The sequence below is a fragment of the Mobula hypostoma genome, chromosome 9 (assembly GCF_963921235.1).
Source record: "Mobula hypostoma chromosome 9, sMobHyp1.1, whole genome shotgun sequence".
NCBI lineage: Eukaryota > Metazoa > Chordata > Chondrichthyes > Myliobatiformes > Myliobatidae > Mobula > Mobula hypostoma.
In genome coordinates, this window is record NC_086105.1 from 48222239 (window position 1) to 48247260 (window position 25022).

At 43.1% G+C, this 25022-nt stretch overlaps 1 protein-coding gene across 8 annotated transcripts in view; it reads right to left on the reverse strand.

Annotated features, from left to right (window-relative positions):
- dennd5b (DENN/MADD domain containing 5B) overlaps positions 1–21944 on the reverse strand; it is a 300592-nt gene extending 278648 nt beyond the window's left edge. For 2 of the 8 annotated variants that reach the window (XM_063058247.1, XM_063058248.1), the window contains exon 1: positions 21360–21943. In XM_063058247.1, coding sequence (XP_062914317.1) covers positions 21360–21462 — 103 coding nt within the window. In that variant the 5' untranslated portion in view covers positions 21463–21943. Of the gene's footprint in view, positions 1–21359 lie in introns of all 8 variants that reach the window. The other 6 variants (XM_063058246.1, XM_063058250.1, XM_063058249.1 and 3 more) reach the window with 6 other exon arrangements.
- Positions 21945–25022: the final 3078 nt, after the last annotated feature.

Sequence of the window (25022 nt, forward strand, 5' to 3'; positions counted from 1 at the left end):
TTCAGACAAGATTGTGTGCTGTATACTTCTCACCCTTATTTCTAGCTGCAAAATGCATCAGCTCACATTTATAGGGATTAAATTCCATCTGCCATGCACTGCCCAACATTCCATCTGCTAGATGCCTCAAACAACCTACCTCACCATCTGCAATACCTCCCATTTACAGGAGACTCACAGACTTACCAATCATACCTCCAACATTCACATCCGAGTTGTTAAGTTATATCACAAACAAGGTCTTGGCCCCAATCTCTGCAGCAAACCACTGTTGGCATTCCTCCACTTCCTGTTACTAAGCCATTTTCGGATCCAATCTGTCAGCACATTTCTTGTCATGTCTTGTCCATATTGCACCAATCGCCATGTGCAGGAGCAATGCGTGGTTAAGTGCCTTGCTCAAGGACACAACATGCTGCCTCGGCTGAGGCTTGAACTTGCGACCTTCAGATCACTAGTCCAATGCCTTAACCACTTGGACACGCGCCACACATTTTATCCCATGTGCTGTAACCTTCTGAACTAGCATTGTCAAAAGCCTTATCCAAGTCCTTGTAAATAACATCAAACACTCAATCTTCACCAATCTTCTGAATTACATTCTTAAAAAACTCAGTCAACTTCGTGAGGCAGGCTTCTTCTCCCCACTACAAAGCCCTGCTGATTATCCCTAGCAGAGCGAGCAGTATAGTCAGTCTAGTCAAATACCATGTTCTCCAAAGGGACTGTCTATTGATAGGTCCGCAGGTGGTTGTAGAGAATGATCTGGGATCAGCATGACCAGATGTTAGGTTGGATTCACTTAATGGAGAACACCTGTGCGCGACTTTGTTTAATGTGGGGAAGCTGATGTGTGGGCAGCAGACACACGGTCTTTGACAGATCAGGGTCAGGGTCCAGTGGCATCGAGTGCAAGATGACTGGAGGACCCTTCACGGCCACAGACTTCCTCTGCTTTCACTGCCCTTGTGATGTGTCGTCAGCTTCGCCCAGGTCCAGCACGGAGGTCCTGGTTGGAACGCTCTATGTCTGGAACCTTCTCCTTAATTTTACCACCATGGGTGACCCTACCAAGAGCTAAGTGCCAGATGGCTAAGCTGGCTCATCACTCTCAAAGTCTTAGGAACACACAAGGCTTTCCACCACAACAAGATGACAATCCTCGGAGAAGTGATAATCGGTGGACTATCCCCAATCAATCCCTGGCTTTACAAATGTACATAGATCCTGTCTCTTAGGATTTTCTCCAATAATTTCCCAAATACTGATACAAGGCTCAGCAGCCCTGTTACAACCTGATACTCTAAAACTAGGCTTAACGTGAGGGATGACAGGGGGCAATCTGATGAATAATTATTCACTAGTTGAGATGTGAAAATCACTGCCTGAAAAGGTGGAGAAGGCAGATTATTTTCGCATTTGATGAGTAACTGAACAAGCACTTGAATTGTCAAGGCATGGAAGGTTACGGATCAAACCGAAGGCCAAAGGGCCTGTTTCTGTGCCATATTGCACCAAGATACTGGAGCAGGCTAGCAAACGTACAACAAGTATTAAAGATGGGTACAGGGGCTGTTAGGGGGGGATTTCCAAAGGAAGAATACTAAAGAGCTTTGACATTTAAAGGTCAAAGTAAATTTATTATCTAAATACATATATGTCACCATATACTACCCTCAGATTCATTTTCTTGCAGGCATTTACAGTAGAGCAAAGAAATACAATAGAATCAATGAAACAAGATACATAATCAGAGAATGACAAAGAAACAATGTGCAAAAGAAGACAATCTATGCAAATACATAAAGATAAATAGATAAATACATACATACATGATACTGAGAACATGAGTTGTAGAGACTTGAAAGCGAGTCCATAGGTTGTGGAATCAGTTCAATATTGAGGTGAGTGAAATTACCTATGCTGATTCAGGAGCCTGGTGGTTGAAGGGTAATAACTGTTCCTAAATCGGGTAGTGTGGGACCTAACCTCCTGTATCTCCTCCTGGATAGCAGCAGCAAGAAGACAGAATGACGTAAGAATGACTAGAATGACCTAGAATCTGAAAGTGCAAATGAAGTCAAACACAAAATAATCTGCAGATGCTGGGGTCAAAGCAACACTCACAACACGCTGGAGGAACTCAGCAGGTCAGGCGGCATCCGTGGAAAAGATCGGTCGATGTTTCGGTCCTGACGAAGGGTTCCGACCCGAAACATCGACCAATCTTCTCCACGGATGCTGCCCGACCTGCTGAGTTCGTCCAGCATGTTGTGAGTGCTGCAAATGAAGTCAAGACTCATCCCAAAATATTGGGAATTGGAAAGCTTCTCTCTCTTTACCTACAATAATACACCCTTGTGCAAGATGTTATGAATGGAAATATAGGGGTGAACATGAGTCTTCCATCAAACACAGCTGCAAAACCGTCACATGGGGAGCCTCGATTAATAACTCAGATCTCTTCTGAAGGGCCACTCATGCAAACATATCTGGTCCAAGATATCCAGAGGGTTCCTTGCTGATGACATATCAGTCGAATTCCAACAGCAGACACCTAACAGAATCCAGTAATAGAGAGCCAATTTCCGCCCACTTCCTAATTGTTTTACATTGGGAAATCTGGGCAATAAACAGACCCAAGGTTAAACATGGCGTGGAACATTGGAATGGAAATGAATGGCTGTGACGTGTCACAAGCAAATGACTATAGTTTTATATTCATTGGGTTAATGCACTTACCTTTAATTATATTTTAAGTGCAGCCTTTTGCTTCTATTTTAAATGTTGTTTTAAATATTATATTGTTTTCATTTAGACTCATTAATTTCTAACAGCTTAGAATTCTTTTCAATGTTTGCAAATACGGTAGACGTTCAAAGATGATTGACAATTGAGTACAGGTTAACTCACAATCAAATATCTCCAGCTTGAATTTTTAATGAGAAAGCCCAATAGGGATCTTCTGATCAGGGACAGCTTTTGGTAAGCTATAGGTAGCACAGCCACAGTGTACTCTCACCGAGACGGGTGGACAGAAGCGTGCCACAAGCATAGACTACGTACCGCTGTTGCTGAGTAGCCAATGCATGGCCTCTGTTATATTAATCTCAGCTTCTCAGATCAATCATCCACTTCATGACCTCAGCAGATTAAATCTTACACTCACTTCCCTTCCCCCCTCTCCAAGCCCCACAGATAAGGAACCTCATTCCAAAAGAAAACTGACGAAGTATGCATCTGTTATATCTGTGACTGAGCCTGCACTCCATAAACTCGATGAAGACACAAATAACTGAGGCAGAGTCAAAGTACTTCAGCCTGTTCTGTATTAAGCCTGGGCTCCCAAATGTTTCAGAGTTGTGTGTTGCTTCAATCCAAGCCTTGTTAATCTATTGATTGCAAAGCTAAGTGCAATAAATTGCAAAAATAAATCACAGATTATTTTTGTTTGGATTTGTCACCAAATCCTGGCAAGCACATAAATTCAAGAGAAATGAAGCACAGACTTGTTCCATTAAGGATATGTTTTGCTATATTAAACAATGCTAAATCATGTTTATTTTCTGCAGCAAATCATCATGAATCATTATTCTGTTTTTAAAGCCATAAGAGGGACAACTTCAAGAGACAGATAGATAGGACCAACATCTTCTATCTTTAACATTTTGAGGACCACACATATCCATTTCAAACATCAGGTAGTCCTCATGGACTGTTGGTCAAAACCAGTTAAAATGTGAAGGGCCACAACAAGAAGCTCCAATAAATGCCACCAAATAAAAACCAAAATGGGAGTCATTCTAGTGACACAGTAAAATGCAAAAGATAAAACTGCACATAGCATTTCCCTCAACCCACAGATGTGCCAAAGCATAAAGCAAAGTAACTGTTGTGAAATACAATCATGGTTCTGATATGAGAAAAATGCAGACAATTTGCCAAACAATCCCCAAACAATAATGCAATTATGATTAAATTACAAACAGAATCTGCAGATACTGGAAATTCAGAACAACACACACAAAATGCTGGAGGAACTCAACAGGTCAGGGTGCATCTTTGGAGAGGAATATTCAGTTGACATTTTTGGGCTGAGACCCTTCATAAGGCCTGGAAAGGAAAGGAGAGGAACCCAAAGTAAGGAGATGGGGGAGGGGGAAGGAGTATAAACTGGCAGGCACACATCCCACCTCTCCCGGAAGTTCCGGGAGTCTCCTGCATATTAATAGTGGCTCCCTGATGCCCGCAAATTATATACAATATCACGGAAATCAACTTTTTTGAGAGCACGCGAGCGAGCGAGCGAGAGAGAGAGAGCAAGCGAGAGTGAAAACAAGCAAGAGTGAGAGAGAGAGAAAGCAAAAGAGAAAGCGCGACAGCGACCACGAGAGAGCGAGCGAGAGGGAGAGAGTGCACTATGGGAGAGTGTTCCAAAAAAAGAAAATATAAAACGTACGTCACTAAAGTGTACCCCTGCCTAATAGGTGTCAAAAATAGTGACAGTGTTGCTCGCTGCACTGTTTGCAACAGTGACTTTTCTATTGCCCATGGTGGGTTAAGACTGTAAAAGACATGTTGAGGTGAGTTTAACAGGTGTCATTCATTCATTAGCATAGCTAACGTTATTTAAACTAGCTGGCTAGCTGCTAAGGAGCTACTCTATTGCAGACATCCCACCTCTCCCGGAAGTCTCCCGCAAATCAATGGTGCTACCTCCCTGAAATGAGTTTTTGCTGGGTGGGATGTCTGGGTAGGTGATAGGTGAAACCAGGAGAGGGGACAAAGTGGGTGAGTGGGGGAGAGGGGATGAAGCGAGAAGCTGGGAGGTGATAGGTGAAAGAGGAATTTATGATTAGATAATTTGCTTTGACAATGTTCACTGAAAGTGCAGTATTGGCAGAGGTACTAATCCAACAAAACCAGTGTTAAAGGGTCTTTTACATTGACTTGCAAGGATACTCTTCGTCCACATTTGCAAAGCGTTGCACTGGACGGAACTAGTTCCCAGTCCTCAATCAGGCTACAGAATGCAAATCCCTTCGTGTGAAGACATTATAAATATCTGCTTCCAAGCAAGCTCTTTAACTTGGCACTGTTAAATACAAAGACGCTCAAGTGGGAAGGCAGAACAACAGTATTCAGCTGTTATACCAAGGGCTTAGTCAGCCAAGTCCATACCCAATAAAACAGCTAATTGTTGTTGCTGTGCCCAACTCTCATGAGGCATTTCAACAAGCGGAGTAAAAATTTACTACTTAACTACTCCTGTTCACTGCTGAAGACGGACCTTTGAGCTCATGTGGTGTTTGAATACTATTTGGTCACTGCAAGCAAACACACAGAGATGTTAATTTGTGCGATGCATGCATGCATGTAAAGGACATGACAGCTTTAAACAATCAAAAGCCCCAGGCTTAACTTTAAATGCCACTGTGCTTGATAAGAAGGCCTCAGATTTCTGCAGAGCCACTGTCAAGCTCCTTTCTTTACGCCGTTAGCGGGAGGTAGAGGCCTATTGAGAAACACAGGCTTCCTCTGTTCATTTGGCTTGCAGATAGGCTGAAGTATTCTGATAAAAGAATTAATATTCAAAGTCCTTCATACAAAGCAGCATAAAATTAATCCCACATTCTTTAGCAGCACAGACATCTTCATCCACACACCATCTTCATTTTACATAACTAGGCACAAAATGTATGCACACAACAAATCTGGTGGTGTCAAACAATCCCAATCACCGCAGCAATGTGTGAGACACCATCTCATAACAGTCCTTTCACATATAATTCCGTCATAACAAACCATATTCTATTCATTGCTATTGTAGATAATTAACACACCAAAACTTATCCCTTGCACCCAATTATTCCTATATTTCAAAGCACGTCATATTAACTCCCAATAGAAAGCCATGAAGCTTAACATATTAATATTACTGTGGCATTATGGGACAGGAAACACAGTGCAGTAAAACTCTGATAGTCCAGCACACCAGCCACTTGCATCGGCCCTAGATCCTGTGCGGGACAAGCTGGCAGGAGTTTGCAGACATTTTAACCCCTCGAAGGCTGTGTCCTGAGCCCCCTGATCTACTCCCTGTACACCCGTGAACACGTGCCCAAATTCTTCTATAATTTAATCTACAGGGTTTGAGATAATACCACTGTAGTGGATCGTATGTCAAATGACGATGGATCAGAATGCAGGAAGGAGATAGGGAGCTTAGTGACAAGGTCAAGGACAGGCAGATTTTCCAGACTATTGGATATTATTCCTGACTTGTAATCCAAAACCCTTTATTTGACTTTAAGATGTTAGACAGTATTAGAATACATTTTCCAGAGAACTTCATAAACTTTAGGGGAAAACTGGGGTTGCAGGCCCCTGTGGATTTCAGCAGAATACAGGAAACATCACTGGAGAACTATAGTCAGATCGTAGATAATTGCTGTACAAAGAAATCTCTTCCAAACTGTGGTGTTCCAAGTGCTTCAAGCACAAATCTACATGACGGAAAGTGGCAAAATCTACTATTAAAATCTATTATTTGGAAAGGTGTAATCTGCAAACTAATGGGTAGCTGTTCATAGTAAACACACAGACACACACACACAAACACACACAATTCCCCCAATCACCTTTCCACTTTGCCAAGTTTAGTGACGTCATAATAATCTGTTGTCTGTCACCCAGTTTTAACAATAAGCAATGTGTCAGAAATGTACTAATGAAACTCAGCAATCTATAGGGATGAGGAGGAATTTTTATGCACAATTTCCTGGGCATTATGCCTACACTGGCCTGTGCTACCACTCCCCTGCTCTTTCTCACTGCCCTGAGAAGTTGCCTTGTTGGAATTTATTACTACCTTTCAGATGGTGCTTTCCAAATCACAACCCACTGCAAAGATCTCATGTCGCCTCTCTGATTTTGCTAACTATCTGAAATCACTGACCACGGAAACGCTGGAAACTGTTTATTTACAAGTACAATGCTGTGCAAAATTCTTAGGCACCCTAGCTATATGTGCCTAAGACTTTTGTGCAGTACTGTATTTGTCAACGTGGAGCGGACAGCAAGTTTGTAAACCTGGCGGGAGCAAAGTACGTTGGGAATGGCGAGGGTGGAGTGTCGCAGGAGGGGTGTGGGACAGGTGGCAGATAAGGAGTGCCGGGGCGGGGGTGGCACAGGTGCAGTTACGCTCAGTCCCAAGACATCAGTTAAGGTCATTTGATTCCAAACAATTAGTTTACTGACCATTACAGAATGCCTTTCTGGTGCTTCCCGCACCCTCCCCTCTCTCTTCCCTTTTCCCAACGTGATACCCCTTCTCACTCTCAGTCCACCACAGAGACCCATATCAGAATCAGGTTTATCAACACTCATGTATGTCATGAAATTTGGTTTTTTTGAGCCAGCAGTACAGTGCAATACATAACATTACCTCAGTACCTTGCAAAATTGTGATTTTAAACACATTTACATTCTGCTGCAGATTCTCAGCTCACTAAATGATTAACATTCACTTTATATAAAGACTTAATATCCTCCATAATTGAACATACTTCTGTTGGGGCTTAAGAAGAATTTCATTAAGCAATCTTCCTTACTATAATCTGGGCCATGAGGATCCCAAGTGACTTCATAACCAGACATCAATTTGTCCTGTCGTCTTTGAGAAAGTATGCCTGTACATGCCAATTAGCTCTGTTCAAGTTGTATCTTTCAATTCATAGCTTCTCTCCAAACAAATCATATCAAGCTTCTTAATTTCTATCTTTTGTCTACCTAATTCACCATTTTGAGTATTCTCCATGGTCTCTTAAAGCCAACACTTCCTTCAGAGCTGCCTCATGCTTTTGACACAGAAGGGTATCATTTAACACTTCTGAGTCTCTGTTTGTTCTCACAGTAATCTCATCAATCTCATTCACCCACCCAATTCTCTTATCTACTCTCACATACCCATTAACTTTGCCCTGAATGTCCTACCACACAGCTATATTATAGTGGTCATTAAACCACTAACCCACATGCTTTTGGATTGTGGGAGGAAACCAGAGCATCTGGGAAGACCCCACACAGTCAGTACCAAAGGTCAGGATTGAACCTGGGTAACTGGAGCTGCAGTACTGGCTGCAACAGTTCAGGAATGTTCTCAAAACTTTCTTAAGGAAGCGTGGAATTCACACTGACTCCTGGGAACGCAAGGCCTGTGACTGCTCCAGACCATGTAGCACCATGGTCCTGAAAAACGTTGTCTCATTTTTACCAGCAGTTATGGTCAAAATGACAATAAAAAGTGACTTGACTTGACTTGAGTACTTTCCGAGCAGCCCTGAACACCTAAAGCCTGTCCGTTGTCACAAAAGCACAGCACAAACAAGAGCAGAGCATCATCACCCAAATTACCCACCATCAAATAGCTCCTGCACAATCTGTGGCAGTTTCCATAGGGTGCCATATTGGCTTCTCTAACCACTTCAGAATCAGAATACGAGTGCGTGCTCGATCCCCAGAAACTACCAAAGAAGCGTAGAATTGTGCAGTGACACAGCTAGTAAATCTGCTGTCTCACAGGACTAGAGATCTAGGTTCAGTCCTCACCTCCAGTGCTGTCTGTGTAGACTGTGCATTCCTTCTGTGACCACATGAATATTCCTTCAGGTGCACTGGTTTCCTCTCATGTCCCAAAGTTGTGCAGGTTGCTAGGTTAATTGGCCACTGTAAATTCCTTCTACAGTAATGATGAGAGCTAGAATCTGGGGAGGGGGAAAAATTAATGCATAGGGAGAACAAAAAGTAAGATTAATGTAGGATTAAAGGATGGTTGATGGTCAGATTGATTTAATAGACTGAAGGGTTTATTTCTGATGTGTATCTATGATTAGTATGTAGACTTCCAAATTTGTAGCACCACTCAGACTAAGCTTTGCAGGAACACCATCATCTCTAAAGCTCTCGAACATCCCAGTTTGGATAGACTAAGTTATTGCTGCACCAAAGGTTTTTAAACACCTGTAGGTTGCTTTCACAAATAGACTACAACAGTTCAAGTTGATGGCTCACCCTTCACAATGGTTCCGAAAAACTGATTGTTAAAGCAGGATTTCCCAGGTGTGCCCCAATCCCCGAAAAAAAACTTTAAAGAGCAAGAGTAAAATGGCAGAATCTGCTATTGTTGATCCAGTTACAGTGCACATAGAAGAGGTACCAAGTTATAGGGAAAGATTGAATAGGTTAGGACTTTTTTTCTGGGAGTGTAGGAGAATGAAGGGAGGTTTGATAGAGGTATACAGAATTATGAGGGGTATAGATAGGGTAAATGCAAACAGGACTTTTCCACTGCGGTTGTGAGATTAGCACAAGAGATCATGGGATAAGGGTGAAAGGTGAAATGTTTAAGAAGAACATGAGGAGGAATGCCTTCGGTCAGAGGGTGTTAAGAGTGTGGAATGAGTTGCCACTGGAAGTGGTGGTTGCAGGTTCAATTTCAATGTTTAGGAGGATTTGGATAAGTACATGGATGGGAAGGATATGGAGGTCTATGGACAAGGTGCAGGTCAATGGGACTGGGCAGAATAATAATTTAGCTTAGACTAAATGGGTAGAAGGGCCTGTTTCTGTGCTGTAGTGCTCCATGACTCTTGTCTTCAACCATTTCATTGAAAGCTCAGTGACAATGTCATTACTCTGGAAATAATTGCAAGAGCAGTTAACTTTATGAAACGTCACATTTTATTCTCCTGAGCAGGGGTCTGAAAACTGGGAATGTTTCTGATTTGCATTTTCCACATGTAAGGAAACAAAAGCGATGTGCATTAATATTTAATCCTTAACAACACTAGAACATCTGAACTTTATGATCAAAGAAGGATCTACGGAGGCTGCTCCAAGTGCGTAGATCACTAGTTTAGACCAGGGGTTCCCAACCCGGGGTCCACAGACCCCTTCCTTAATGGAATTGGTCCATGTCATAAAAAAGGTTGGGAACTCCTGGTCTAGGCTGATGGTAGTCATGATGCTGGCGTAGCTGCTCTCTTCAAAATTGAGCAATGTTTACAATGTCTGAACTCACAAAAGAAGGTTGCTTAGAGTTCAGTTAACAGACAATAGGTGCAGGAGTAGGCTCTTCGGCCCTTCGAGCCAGCACCGTCATTCACTATGACCATGGCTGATCATCCACAATCAGTACCCCATTCCTGCCTTCTCCCCGTATCCCTTGACTCCGCTATCTTTAAGAGCTCTATCTAACTCTTTCTTGAAAACATCCAGAGAATTGGCCTCCACTGCCTTCTGAGACAGAGCATTCCACAGATCCACAACTCTCTGGGTGAAAAAGTTGTTCCTCAACTCCGTTCTAAATGGCCTACCCCTTATTCTTAAACTGTGGCCTCTGGTTCTGGACTCCCCCAACATCAGGAACATGTTTCCTGCCTCTAGCGCGTCCAATCCCTTAATAATCTTACATGTTTCAATCAGATCCCCTCTCATCCTTCTAAATTACAGTGTATACAAGCCCAGTTGCTCCAATCTTTCAAAATATGACAGTCCCGCCATGCCGGGAATTAACCTCGTGAACCTACGCTGCACTCCCTCATTAGCAAGAATGTTCTTCCTCAAATTTGGAGACCAAAACTGCACACAATACTCCAGGTGTGGTCTCACTAGGGCTCTACATAACTGCAGAAGGACCTCTTTGCTCCTATACTCAACTCCCCTTGATATGAAGGCCAACATGCCATTAGCTTTCTTCACTACCTGCTGTACCTGCAAGCTTACTTTCAGTGACTGATGAACAAGGGCACCTAGATCTCGTTGTACTTCCCCTTTTCCTAACTTGACACCATTCAGATAGTAATCTGCCTTCCTGTTCTTGCCACCAAAGTGGATAACCTCATATTTATCCACATTAAATTGCATCTACCCACTCACCCAACCTGTCCAAGTCACCCTGCATTCTCATAACATCTTCCTCACATTTCACACTGCCACCCAGCTTTGTGTCATCTGCAAATTTGCTAATGTTACTTTTAATCCCTTCATCTAAATCATTAATGTATATTGTAAATAGCTGCGGTCCCAGCACCGAGCCTTGCAGTACCCCACTAGTCACCACCTGCCATTCTGAGTCCTTCAGCATCCAGGTCAGCACTGAGGCACCACTTTTCTCTGAAATAGGACTCAAGTTCAAGTGGTTCTGACTCAGCAGGACAAACGCTGCCAGTTGAGCTACAGGTGACACCTGCATCGACTACTGAACAGCTAACAGAGTCTACTGGTGTGCAACAGGAAAAAATAAACTCTGCCCAAGATACAACACAGCACCTGCGAGGGTACTAATCTTTTCCAGTGACTCATGGTAGGGGGAAGTGATTAGGTCCACCCCTTTGCAGACATTTGTCAACCAGCTCCTAACCGAGAAATTCCTACCTCAGACTTCACAGCAACCAAGCTTCTTGAAAGGATTACCTTGAAAGGAATTCCTCACTAGAACAACTGTCTTAACTTTTGTTAAACCCTTTGCTGAAATACCTTCTTACAGTGTCAGCTATGAGATTGCTTTCAATTCCCACCATTGTCTGTGAGGAGTTTGTATGTTCTTCTGTGACTGTGTAGGCTTCCTCCAAGTGCACTGGTTTCCTCCAAAATTCAAAAGGACTATGGGTTTGGGTTAGTAAGTTGCCAGACGCAAGCAATGCATATCACTGTGTGTTTCGATATAGATGTGCCAATAAAGCTAATCTTTCTTTAATCTTTAATTTGTAGCTCTAACATTCTGCAGCCAGTAGTGGAGGGAATAATTATTTAGAGTGCTGGCTGGGCTGCTTTGTCCTGGAAGGAGTCAAGCCTCTTGGTAGTTTTATCATTTGCCCATGTTAGCAACTGAATGACTTTTAGGCCATCTCAATGCCAATCACAACGATAGATCAGAGCACAGGCCACAGCAGACAAAAATGACACACTTCCTCTTGTGAAATTGCTACTGAATCAGGTGAATCTTTGTTACAACTCAATGCCAAAACATTCTTTTTTTAAAATTTCAGATATAACTGAATTTCAACTCCACATCTGATTAGATTAGATTAGATGCAATAGGATGTGAGTGCACATTTGGACTGCTAGACCAGGTACCTTGATAACTTAACCACCACATTGTCAATGGAAAAAAGAGAGGCCATCCAGGAATACACTTCCGAACAATCTGTATCAACGTCACCTGAGCCCCGCCTGCTCTCACTGTGCGAAGATGTGCTTCTTGCTATCACTCACAAGCGGCCAGTAGCGAAACTAGTAGAACCATTGCTTTGCGATACCAGTGACGCAGGTTCAATCTTGACCTTGGGTGCTGGTCTCCCTGTGAAGCTGGTGGCTTCCTCCGAGTACTCTAGCTTCCTCCCACATCCCAAAGGTGTGCAGGTTGTCAGGTTAAATGGCCACTGTAAACTTCCCCTGGTATAGAGGTGAATAGTGGGGGCTGAGCAGAATTGATGAGCAAGTGGAGAGAATAAAAAATTACAATCGGTGTAGGATTAATGTCAATTGTTCGTTGGTGGTCATTGTAGACTCAATGGACCAAAGGACTTGTTTCCGTGCTGTTTCCACGATTGTCGACCTCAGAAAGGGTAAGATGAGGGAACACACTCCAGTCCTCATCGAGGAAGGGAGTGAGCAATTTCAAGTTCCTGGGTGTCAATATCTCCTAGGACCTAACCTGGACCCAACATATCGATGCAGCTATATTTCATTAGGAGTTTGAGAAGATTTGGTATGTCACCAAAAACACTGACAAATTTCTACAGACTGTACTGTGAAGAGCATTCTAACTGACTGCATCACCATCTGGTATTGCGGGGGGTGGGGGGTGGTGTTGGTGGTGCTACTGCACAGGATTGAAACAAGCTGCAGAGAGTTGTAAAATTAGTCAGCTCCAGCATGGGTGCTAACATCCGCAACGAGCAGTGCCTCAGAACAGCGGCATCCATTAAGGACCTCCACCACCCAGGACATGCCCTCTTCTCATTGCTAACTTCAAGGAGTTACAGAAGCCTTAAGTCACACACTCAACAATTCAGGAACAGCTTATTCCCCTCTGCCATACAATTTCTGAATGGACGTTGAACCCATGAACACTACCTCATGTATTTTTTTTCAATTCCTATTTTTTGTACTACTTATTTAATTTATATATTCTTACTGTAATTCACAGTTTTTCTTTTTCTCTCTATTATCAAGTATTGCACTGTACAGCTGCCGCATTGTTAACAAATTTCACAACCAGTGATATTAAACCCGATTCTGTACCTCTCTAAATCCATTTTAACATTATTTGCACATGTTTCAATCTGTGCAAGTTATCATTGTGAACAATTGAAAGGGGAAAATACTGCAGATTCTGGAAGTATGAAATAAAATGCCAGCAATGCTCAGCTGGTCCTACTGCAAACATTTTCTGTATTTTATTGCTTTAAACACATTGATTATATTACCTCACAACCTACTAAACTCATGGAATGTAAACCATGTTTAATCAACTTGCTTTTGAAGTTTGAGTTATTATCCTGCTGATATGGGGACAGAGTTGCACAGAACCAATAAAGCAGGGGTTCTCAATCTGGGGTCCATGGATCTCTTGCTGAATGCTATTGACCCATGGTAGAAAAAAGGTTGGGAATCCCTGCCATAAAGGATGGGCAAATTGCACGCCAGGGAAACAATGAATGTCCCAGTCTATTCCCAAGGATGAGGTTGCAAACCTTCTAAGAACCTGCTTGCTGATAATGGGTAAGGAGCAGATTCTCTCTTTACCCTTGAACTGCAGCTCACCCTCAGTGTAGGCACGGGGAGTTATGCCTTGCACTAAAAGGTGCCTTTCAAAATAGAAAGGAATGACGGAGTAATGGTTAAAGCTGGGTTGAAAGTCCGAACATAAATCGGTTTTGATATATGGAACAATCGGGAGTCCCCACAAGCACGGAGATTCCAGATGCTGGAAGTAATCATCAAATTTTGCAAGCTGGGATTTTTATCAACCTGCCCACTGTACAGAAAACAGAAATGATTGGTTACCCTTTGACACCAAAGAACAATCTGAATATTTTTGTTTCAGTTGTTATTGCCTTGAGGGGAGAGACAAATGCCAGAGAAATTAAATAATTAAATATAGTGTACAGTGCAGCTATTTTACACAGTAACACAGCAAATGTTTTTGCAAAGTCCCACCATTCATAATGCGAACAGGCCCAGAGGAACTGAAGTCATAAATCCATTCAAATTGATGAACCATGACATATACCATACTTCTTGACCTAGTCACCAAAATCCCCCACTTATATTCCACAAAAACCATCTGGAATTCCTCTACCCAAATTTAACTGTGACTATGGGAATGTGTGGGATTTCCGAATAGTCTGTAAAAAAAAGACTGTAAAGAACAGCACACATTTGAAAGAACGGGTAATTTTCAACCCTTGCACCCCATCAGCATGTCCTGATGTTAATGGGATGTAGGGGGAGTTGCTACTCCATGGTGCCCCCACCAGTCTTGATTGAATAACACCATGGTATCTTTCACACTATCTACAAACATAAAACACATTAACAGCAAGTGTCACACCCTTGCAGTGTGTAACGAGTCTCATGCTACATTTGGCACATAAAACTCTGGAAGCTGATGTGAACACACGTTGGAAAGAGATGGCTGCGACCCCAATGGTTCATAGGCGACTTATCATAACCCAAGTGATGCACAGCCTAACCACTCTGTAAAGTTCCCAACATTCTGTTGTTGCAAGCCACATTAAATATGGAGTCACTGTGTGTCGTGAATCTAAACATTCATTGACTTTTACCTGAAGCTGAGAGGAAGTGCTAGTGTCTATTGGCTCTTTTTAAACACACCAAGCTATCTTCTGATATTGTAATTCCAATCTTTGGTTTGAAATATTAAAAAGCTACATCAACCAAATGGGCATTCATTGCAAATGTCCATGATGCATTCTCACCAGTTGCACCATAACCTGGTACGCAGGCGCCAACGTACAAAATCACAAAAAGCGGTGGAGAATTGTAGACAGCTCCATTACGGACACAACCCTTGAAGGGGCAGCACCTCACGGAGGGGGAATCCATCATTAAGGATCCACACCATCTGGGACATGCCCTTTTCTTGTTACTGCCACTCAGAAGGATGTACAATGATTGAGAAGGTTTTTTCCCCTTTACAATCGTATTTCAGAAATCAGGTTTAAAATCAGTTGTGAAATTTGTTGATTTACAGCATCAATGCATAATAAAAATTATAAATATATATATATGTAAATATATACTTAACTATAAATATATAAACCATAACTTTTATTGTTATGTACTGCAATGTATTTATATAATTACATTAATTGTGCAAAAAGAGGGAAAATATACTGAGGTAGCAGAAGCCTGATTGGATGAGGACTAACTGGTCCAGAGGGATGGATGACGGGGATACAATTAGCACTGGACTAGACATACCCTGACTTCATCCCTGATGAAGATGGCAGAATTTGTCATCAAAATGTCAGTTAAAATCAATACCTGTACCCGGCTGGAAACCTGAGAAAATTTTATTCTTCATATATGCCAGGAAAGCACTAGATCATTTTTTTTAACTGAGGTAGTGTTCATAGGTTCATTGTTCATTTGGAAATCTGATGGTGGATGGGAAGAAGCTGTTCTGAAACATTGAGTGAATGGCGCATGAACACTGCCTCATTATCTTTTTTCTGCACCTTTTGTAATTTATAATTTTATGTCTTTGCACCGTGCTGAAACTGCAAAACAACACGTTTCACATCACAAAAGACGGTGATAATAAACCTGATTCTGTTTCTACTATTGTCCAAGTCAACGTGCCACTAAATAACTCATGATCTCCTGTGTTAAACAACTCAGATAATGAACATGAATAAGATCAATCTAGTAGTAAAGGCAATATGCAATTATTTTTTCAGGCCTAGAATAGGAGACGATAGGATACAAAAGACCTGAGGGCTCAGTTGGTTAACTTAACTATTCAGTGATAATGATTTGAGCTATAAAATGCAAATACTTAACGACTTTGGCAAGCCAGGCACTGCACTCCATCTATCACCTCAGGGATTTTCTATGGATGCTTATAACTTGCTTTGTTTTTGCATTACAGAAACAGAATGCAGCACCATTTGACACTTTGTATCTAACCATTGCTGCACAATGCTCAATTTCAAGTGATTGAGAGTTTTAGCTGAAGAGACCAAGATCTCCAATGTAGCTTTACAAATTAGTAAGAATTGAATTGATTTTACTACTTACATCCTTTGTATCCGTGAGGAGTAAAAATCTTCATGTTACGTCTCCGTCTAAATGTATAATGTGCAATTTATATAATTTATAATAAGTAGTAGGTACAACATACATATATGTCAATATAACATAGAAATACAGATGCATCAGCATGAGTCAAGCAGTCTGATGGCCTGGTGGAAGAGGCTGACCCGGAGGAGCCTGCTGGTCCTGGCTTTTATGGTCTGGTACTGTTTCCTAAACGGTAGCTGCTGGAACAGTTCATGGCTGGGGTGACTCAGGTTTCCAATGATTCTTCCGGTCCTTTTTACACACCTGTCTTTGTAAATGTCCTGAATAGTGGGAAGTTCACAATTACAGATGCGCTGGGCTGTCCGCACCACTCTCTGCAGAGTCCAGTGATTGAGGGAAGTACAGTTCCCATACCACGCAGTGATGCGGTCAGTCAGGATGCTCTCAATTGTGCCCGTATAGAAAGTTCTTAGGAGCTGGGGGCCCACACCAAGCTCCTTCAACCGTCTGAGGTGGGAGGGGCGTTGTTGTGCCTTTTTCACCACACAACCAGTATGTACAGACCACGTGAGATCCTCTGTGAGGTTACGCTGTTAAAGATGTTCGCCCTCTCAACCCCAGATCCATTGATGTCTATAGGGGTTAGCCTGTCTCCATTCCTCCTGTAGTCCACAACCAGCTCCCTTGTTTTTACAACATTGCGGGAGAGGTTGTTTTCTTGACACCACTGTGTCAGGGTGATAACTTCTTCCCTGAAGGCTGCCTCATTATTATTTGAGATTAGGCCAATCAGTGTAGTGTCGTCAGCAAATTAAATAAGGAGGATGGAGCTGTTCTCTGGAAACACCAGTGCTTGGCGTAAGTAACAAATTGTCTGTTGGAGGAAGTCAGTGGGTTGAACAGCATATATGGGAGAAAAGGAACTGTTGATGATTTGGGTCCTGATACAGCGTCATGACCTGGAACATCACCAATTCCTTTTCTCCCATAGATGCTACTTGACCCGTGGAGTTCCTCCAGCAGATCGTTAGTTACTTTAGATTCCAGCATCTACAGTCTCTCGTGTGCTGTTGAAAGCAAGGTCCATGAGCCAGTCCTCATCAGGGGATCAGAGGTGGGGAGGGTCAGCAACTTTAAATTGCTGAGTGTGATCATTTCGGAGAACCTGGCCTGAGCCCAGCATGAAAGTGTGATTATGGAGAAAGCAAGACACCTCCTCTATTACCTTTGGAGTTTGTGAAGATTCGGCATTACATCTAAAACTTTGACAAACTTCTACAGACGTGTAGTGCAGAGTATATTGTCTGGCTGCAACACCATTGCCCTTAAAATGGAAAATCCTACAAAAAGTAATGGATATGGCCCAGCCCATCACAGGTAAAGCCCTCCTCACCATTGAGCACACCTACACGGAGCATTGTCACTGGAAAGCAGTATACATCGTCAGAGACCCCCACCAAGCAGGTCATGCTCTCTTCTCACTGCTGCCATCAGGAAGAAGATATAGGAGCCTCTAGACTTACACCATCAGGTTCAGGAGCAGTTATTACCCCTCAGCCATCAATCTCTTCAGCCAAAGGGAATAACTTCGCGCAATTTCACTTGCTGCACCATTGTATGTTACCACAGCCCACGGACACATTTTTAAGGACTCTTCATCTCATGTTCTCAATGTTGATTATTAATCCTGCTTTCTTTTTGTATTTGCACAATTTGTTGTCTTTTGCACACTGGTTGTACACCAAGTTGGAGCGGTCTTTCACTGATTCTATTATGGATATTGGATTTGTTGAGTATGCCCACAAGAAAATGAATCTCAAGGTTGTATATGGTGACACATGTACTTTGACAATAAATTTACTTTAAATGGGCACATTAAATGAAAAGCAGCATCTCATCATGGATATAGATCCCAGTGATTACCATAACACTAACCTATATACAACGGAGAATTGAACTTGTTTAATGTTTGCATAGCCAATCAATATCATTGTTTAATACTGTTGTGTGCAGACCGGATCACCAAACACAGAGATATTGGCCTCTTTCCACCACTCTTCTGCTCACTAGTCTATAATACTCATCTTTCCCATGATTGCGAGAAGTCTATTGTTAGTGGTGATATCTCAGTTCCATCCAAGTCCACTTCCTCAAGCATCAAAAATGTAGGTATAACAAGCAGAGCCTTACCAATTTTGCCACATATTGCCACCCACACAATATGCGCCTATTCGCAGGCCAAGGTTACAGTTTAGCATCCTCTATCCACAAGGTCAGCCGTGCTCTCTCAGCTGCCAAGGACCCAAGGTGACAGTACGTTTGAGTCAAACATTCAAAATTAAACTCTGGAACACTGATGTGGCATAATACAAAATTACTGGCACTCCCATTTCAATAACTTCAAGCTTTCTGAAGCAAAGTAGAAGCACAGAAAAGGTTAGACTATTTCACATATTCATATGTTAACCGATTCATCTAAGTCATGAACTATGATCTACAGAATCACGTACACAACTGTTTAGATGAATGCAGCTAAAATAGACTATCAAGAGATGAGAGAGGTTGGATCACCTCGGCACCAGGCCAATTGGGAGAAATTGAGAGCAGTTTTGGGCTGGGCAGCAAAACTTGGGCCTGGAGCGAGTCGCTGGGCAGCGTGTTCTAGGCCTGGAGCCTTCTGTTGCAGCGGTGCTCGGGTCCTAGTGCACGGTACCATACACCAGACAAAAACAATATACTGGAAAGACCGGGCGTCGGATCGGATTCACAAGCCAATTTTGCCTGCTGTCCCGCGAAGTTTACTCCTCTCTCCATGGTGCTGAGGCTATGAAGACTGCCCCCAGCTGTTGTGCATAGTGTCCGCTAATATGATGGACTGATCCCAAGGCTTGGGTCTACTCTGGGCTGCCCCGGACTCATTTTGGTTTGGAATGTTGTTGCTCGCTTCTATTGTTTGCAAGATTTGTGTTTTTCTCCCCCTTTTTCTGTGCATCAGGTGTGGTCTTTTTTTCAAAAATTGGGTTATTTCAGGTTTCTTGTATTGTGGCCTCCTGTAGGCAAATAAATTTCTCGGTTGTACAATTTCTACATTCTTAGATAATAAACGTACTTTGAAGTCTTTGAAATTAATTTAGGGGCAGTCCCCGAATTACATAAAGTTCCTGAGAACAGCCTCCAAACTAATTTCCCTATAGCATAAATGTCTGTTTCCATGTCCTATCTCTCTACCTACATTTGCAATGCTGTAACTCTCTCATTTCAGTGAATAATCACCCTAACACTACCCATGATGAAATTAATTCACTATATACCGTATGCTGTCATTATAGAAAACCATAAAAACAATTTACTATTACTATGATCTTTGAATATTTCTCTAAAATTTTCTGGAAGATTTTGCACATGGTCAGATTTTCATAACCAGGTCATTGCAACCCATAGAACCACTGTAAAGTGCATTGAAACTACTTGCCAAAGTGCAGTACAGTCAGACTGCAACCAATTTGCACATAACAAAGAGCTACAAATAGTGATGAGTTAGGAAACCAACCAACGCATTTTTGGAAAGTTGGTTGATCCATAAATTCTTTCTGGGTAACAAGGAGAACTCCCTTCTCGTCTTCAAATAATGCCATGGGATCATTCACACCCAAATTAAAGGGGAGAGGAGCCTCTTATGAACAGTACAACACTATCTCAAGAGGATATGGGGATGCTAGTCTAGTGTTCAGTGTGAGACACACCTCCTGACTACAGATGCTCCACAGCATTTCAAATATTCCTTGCTCTCACAAGTGCCTTGAACATTGCACACATTTTCTAGGACACAGCATTCCTTTAAGACTGTCCACAGCTTCAGTTCGGAATATCAATAGTACTCTTCCCCCATCATTGGGTGGGAAGGGGTATAGAAGGCTGGAGTCCAGCGAATGGCAAATTAACTACTTGGCACTGACGACGGGCTGAAGGGCCTGTTTCTTTGTTGTAATGCTCTATTATTCAATGAGATTATCCTTAATCCACCTCCCAACAGTGCCTTCACACACAAAACACTGATAAATTGATTCAATCAGCAAAAACAAAAAATTCACTCTGAACGGCACTTAAGCAGCATAACATGCCGCACATTTACAAAAGCCTACGCATTTACGAAAGACTACACCGTTGAACTTTTCCAGGATTATGTTGGGTGTTAAAAACCAGCGCTGGTGTGGACAATCTATTGCATCTTGTGAGAAACATCCCGTCGGGTATACCCAGTACTCTGCAGAAACTACTGGCTTTGTCCGATGACTGTTAGTGGTGCACCAGCAAAGCATCAACAAGGTTTACATGCAGAACAAAAAGAGCTGAAACTGCAGAATACGGTCACCAAAAGCAGAGAGGAAAATCCCATGTTACGATGTGGGTCTGCTAAGTCACGAACGGACGATCTACAGCAACATCTTGAACCAATAAACATTAGACTGTCTTACATTCTCAGCACAACGTTCCTTTCAGTCCCTTATTTAGGAAAGGAAAGAGGGAAGGGAACAATCAGACCAGGAACTTTTCAGCTCCCTGCGATTTACCCAGCTGCCATCTCCCCCTGGTGGAAAATATATAATCGCAGACAGAGAATCTACCGCGATGCCCCTCACGGCCGAACAGCCCAGTAACCAATGCCTCCCCCGCCCACCTTACAACATGTACAAAATAACCACGGGTTAGGGTGTCTGGAAAGAACTGTCAACATCTACCGAGTTGCAGAACGGTAAAACAATCCGGGGGGGGGGGGGAGGAGGGTTCGTTGTAGGATGGATGGAGAGGGGGATTATGCATTTCAACAACGACCGTGATCCAACTTAAACAGAAGCAAACCACGGCACATAGCAGGAACAAGTGTAAATCACCCTGTCTGAATTGTGTAACGCTGACACAAGCACACAGTCTATTTCATTGCCGTACACAGTCAGTGACGGAGCTTTGCAGCCCCGTTAAACCTGCACCCTCGGCACCGACCGAGGGCTCTGCCGCTCACGTACCTGAGAGCTCGTCGGGTTCCAGCCCGCTGTCCGTGTCGATGCCTGCCAACACGAAGTAGTCGGCGAAACGGCAAGATCCCGGGCTGGGGCTGGAGCTGCTCATCGCGGCGGTGGTGGCGGCGGCGGCGGCGGCGGCGGCGGCTGCTGCTCAGCCTAAAACCGGCTCCTCTCACTTCCTCGTTGCATCCCCCATGGTACAGGCTCCCACCTCCCGGGAAGGGAGAGCGAGCAGAGGAGCCCGTGTCTCTCGCACGTCCTCGGCTGCTGCACTGAGCTCCACCCTTGACTGCTCCCCGCTCCCTACCCAATACACTGACGCAAAGCGGGCGCCACTTTCAAACCCGACGCTGCTCCTCGCACTCCCTCTTCGCTTTCAACGCATTTGTATCGAGATCCGGGCAGCATCCAGTGCGAGTACTGGGGAAATATCAATTCGGTAGGAGCGCTGCACTGTCGCCGGTGACTCGCCTACTGAAGTTTAAATATCCGCAAGAAACGTAGGAGGAACTCGGCGAGTCGGGAGGCAAATGGCTGTCGTCCCTTCATCTGAACGGGAAAGCGAAGAATGGACGGCATATCATAAACACGAGAAAGTCTGCAGACGCAGGAAATTCAAAGTAACACACACAAATGCTGGAGGGACACAGCGGGTCAGTCAATATCCATGAAAGTGAACAAACAATCGACGTTTCTGGCCGAAACCCGGTATATGACTCCGCTTCAGGATCCGCAGAGAGAAGAAATCCCTCTTCATCTCCACCCTAAACGGTCAACCACTTATTCTCAATCCCGCACTGGCGTGGGGGGGGGGGGTCATTTTTTTTTGTCAAACTCCCTCGGAAACTGATAAAATAATCTCTCCTTCTAAACTCCAATGAGCATTGATGCAAATTTTGCATCATATTGGATCCCTCGTCTCTTCACTGAATCTCCTCTGCCAGCACACCCTTCCAAGAACACCAAAACTATATATATCCAGGTTCCGTTTCACCAGCACCTTTATACTTAACACACGGGCAAGATTTCAGCGCTTGCTTTAACTGCATGCTAATTTGAGTTACAAGGGAAAATTGAAAAGGAAGAAGAAATGCAAGCACTGTATTGTAAATCTGCAAAGACATGCGAGAAATGACAAACCAAGCAGCACTTCTGGAGAGAAAAGAAAGTATTGTGAAAGTTCATTGATCTTAAATGTGAACTGTTTATGTGTCCCCAGATGCTGCCTGATCTATGGAGTATGCCACCTAATATCTGCAGTACTTTATATTGGATTTCCAGCGTGTACGGTTTCTGTATCTCATTTTCCCATTGTTTTTACCATCTCGTGTTTGTATTCAATTATCTCCATATATTTGCATCTCTGTGATGCTGAGATACATCTGAGGTGTGCTAGGACACATCACCAGGGGAGTAACCCGGGGTCATCAGGTGTTTCAACATCAGACACCCTTGCCCAGGCGACCCAGCCAGGTCCTGGCTTGTGTCGCAGCAGAATCTGAATCAGGTTTATTATCACCGGCCTGTGACGTGAAATTTGTTAACTTAGCAGCAGTAGTTCAATGCAATACATAATCTAGCAGAGAGAGAGAGAGAAAAAAATAATAAGAAATTAAACATAATAATAAATAAACAAGTAAATCAATTACGTATATTGAATAGATTTTTTTAAAACATGCAAAAACAGAAATACTGTATATTTTTTTAAAAGTGAGGGAGCATCCAAGGGTTCAATGTCCATTTAGGAATTGTATGGCAGAGGGGAAGAAGCTGTTCCTGAATCACTGAGTGTGTGCCTTCAGGCTTCTGTACCTCCTGCCTGATAGTAACAGTGAGAAAGGGCATGTCCTGGGTGCTGGAGGTCTTTAATAATGGACCTGCCTTTCTGAGACACCGCTTCCTAAATATGTCCTGGGTGCCCAAGATGGAGCTGATTAGATTTACAACCTTCTGCAGCTTCTTTCAGTCCTGTGCAGTAGCTCCCCCCATACCCCATACCAGACAGTGATGCAGCCTGTCAGAATGCTCTCCACGGTACATCTATAGAAGTTTTTGAGTGTATTTGTTGACATACCAAATCTCTTGAAACTCCTAATAAAGTATAGCTGCTGTCTTGCCTTCTTTATGACTACATGAATGTGTTGGGACCAGGTTAGATCCTCAGAGATCTTGACACCCAGGAACTTGATGCTGCTCACTCTCCATTGGTCCACGGGTCACGCCTCTTGATTCATAGCATCTAGAGGCCCGCCTAGCAGCCTCTGTCATGGTCCTGATGGCTCTTCTCTTTGCGGCCCTCGTAATGCCAAGGAGAGAACATGTAGAGCGAGCAGCCAGCAAAATCTCTTCACTCAACATCTATAGGTGGACTATGACCTCCTCAAACTGCAGCCACTCTCTCCAGTGGCTTGCTGGAGCCCAGTTAACCCACCTGCAGTCTGCTACGTTGCCTGGAGTTGGATTTCCTGGCACTTGGAAGTGCTGGTCAATGTGGGGTGGCTCTGGACCAGCCTCCCCCTGCGCCTCACTGAGAGTGTATCCTGAGCACTGGATTACTCTCTCCTGCTCCAGGCATTTCATCTTGGCCTGATGTAATTTTAGGCCATGCAGTTTCTTGCAGACCCTGCCACAAACGCATCTCTCACTTGTAATCGATCATCGGTTTGCAAAACTTGGCATTCTTAGGTCTGTCCTGGCCGGGTGCTTATCTCAGACAGATCAGCTGCAATTAAAAAGGTTTCTATTGTGGCCGGCAACACCGCCATTTCAGTCTTTCTCAGGCTCTGTCCATTGAAAACATCCTAGTCAGATGCTCGCAACACAGAAAAAATGCTGAGGAACTTAGCAGGCCAGACAGCATCCATGGAAAAAATTACAGTCGACGTTTCAAGATGTGACCCTTCTGATTTTATTTATTAATTGAACAGCATAATGAAATACAGTACAACAAAGAAAATCTCTCGCATTTCGTAAACATTTTCTTGTCTGTCTTTACTCCAGCTGCGTGGCAACAAAGGCTATGTGTGTGGGAGCATTTCAGTTTCTGTGCAGCCTTGCACCCACACAGTTTTGAGGGAACAGTGCCTCTCACACACTAAAAGATGAACTCTATTATTTAGTTTACCCTTGTACGTTATTTGATTACCTCTACTGCACTCTCTCTGTAACTGTAACATATTCTGCACATTGTACTACTTTGATATACCTACGTAACACACACAAAATGCTGGAGGAGCTCAGCAGGCCAGGCAACATCAATGGAAAAGAGTACAGTCGGCGTTTTGGGTCAAGGCCCACCAGCATTTTGTGTGTTACTTGGATTTCCAGCATGTGCAGATTTTCTCTTGTTTGTGATTGATATACCTATGTCTGGCTGGCATACAAACAAAAGCTTTTCACTGTATCTTGGTACATGTGACAATAATAAACCGATTACCAAATATAGACATTCTCTTTGTTCTTGCCATCTCTCTACCTTCTCTGCAATTTAAAATATATTTTCTCAGTTTTGTCCTGAAAGATGAACTCTGTTTTTCTCTCTGCATATGATGTCTCACCATTTCAGTATTTCCAGCAATTTCTGTTTGTATTTCAGATTTCCACTTTTGTCTTTTTGCTGTTCCAGGGTCCTCCCAAATTCTCCTGGAATTGAAGATTATTATTTTT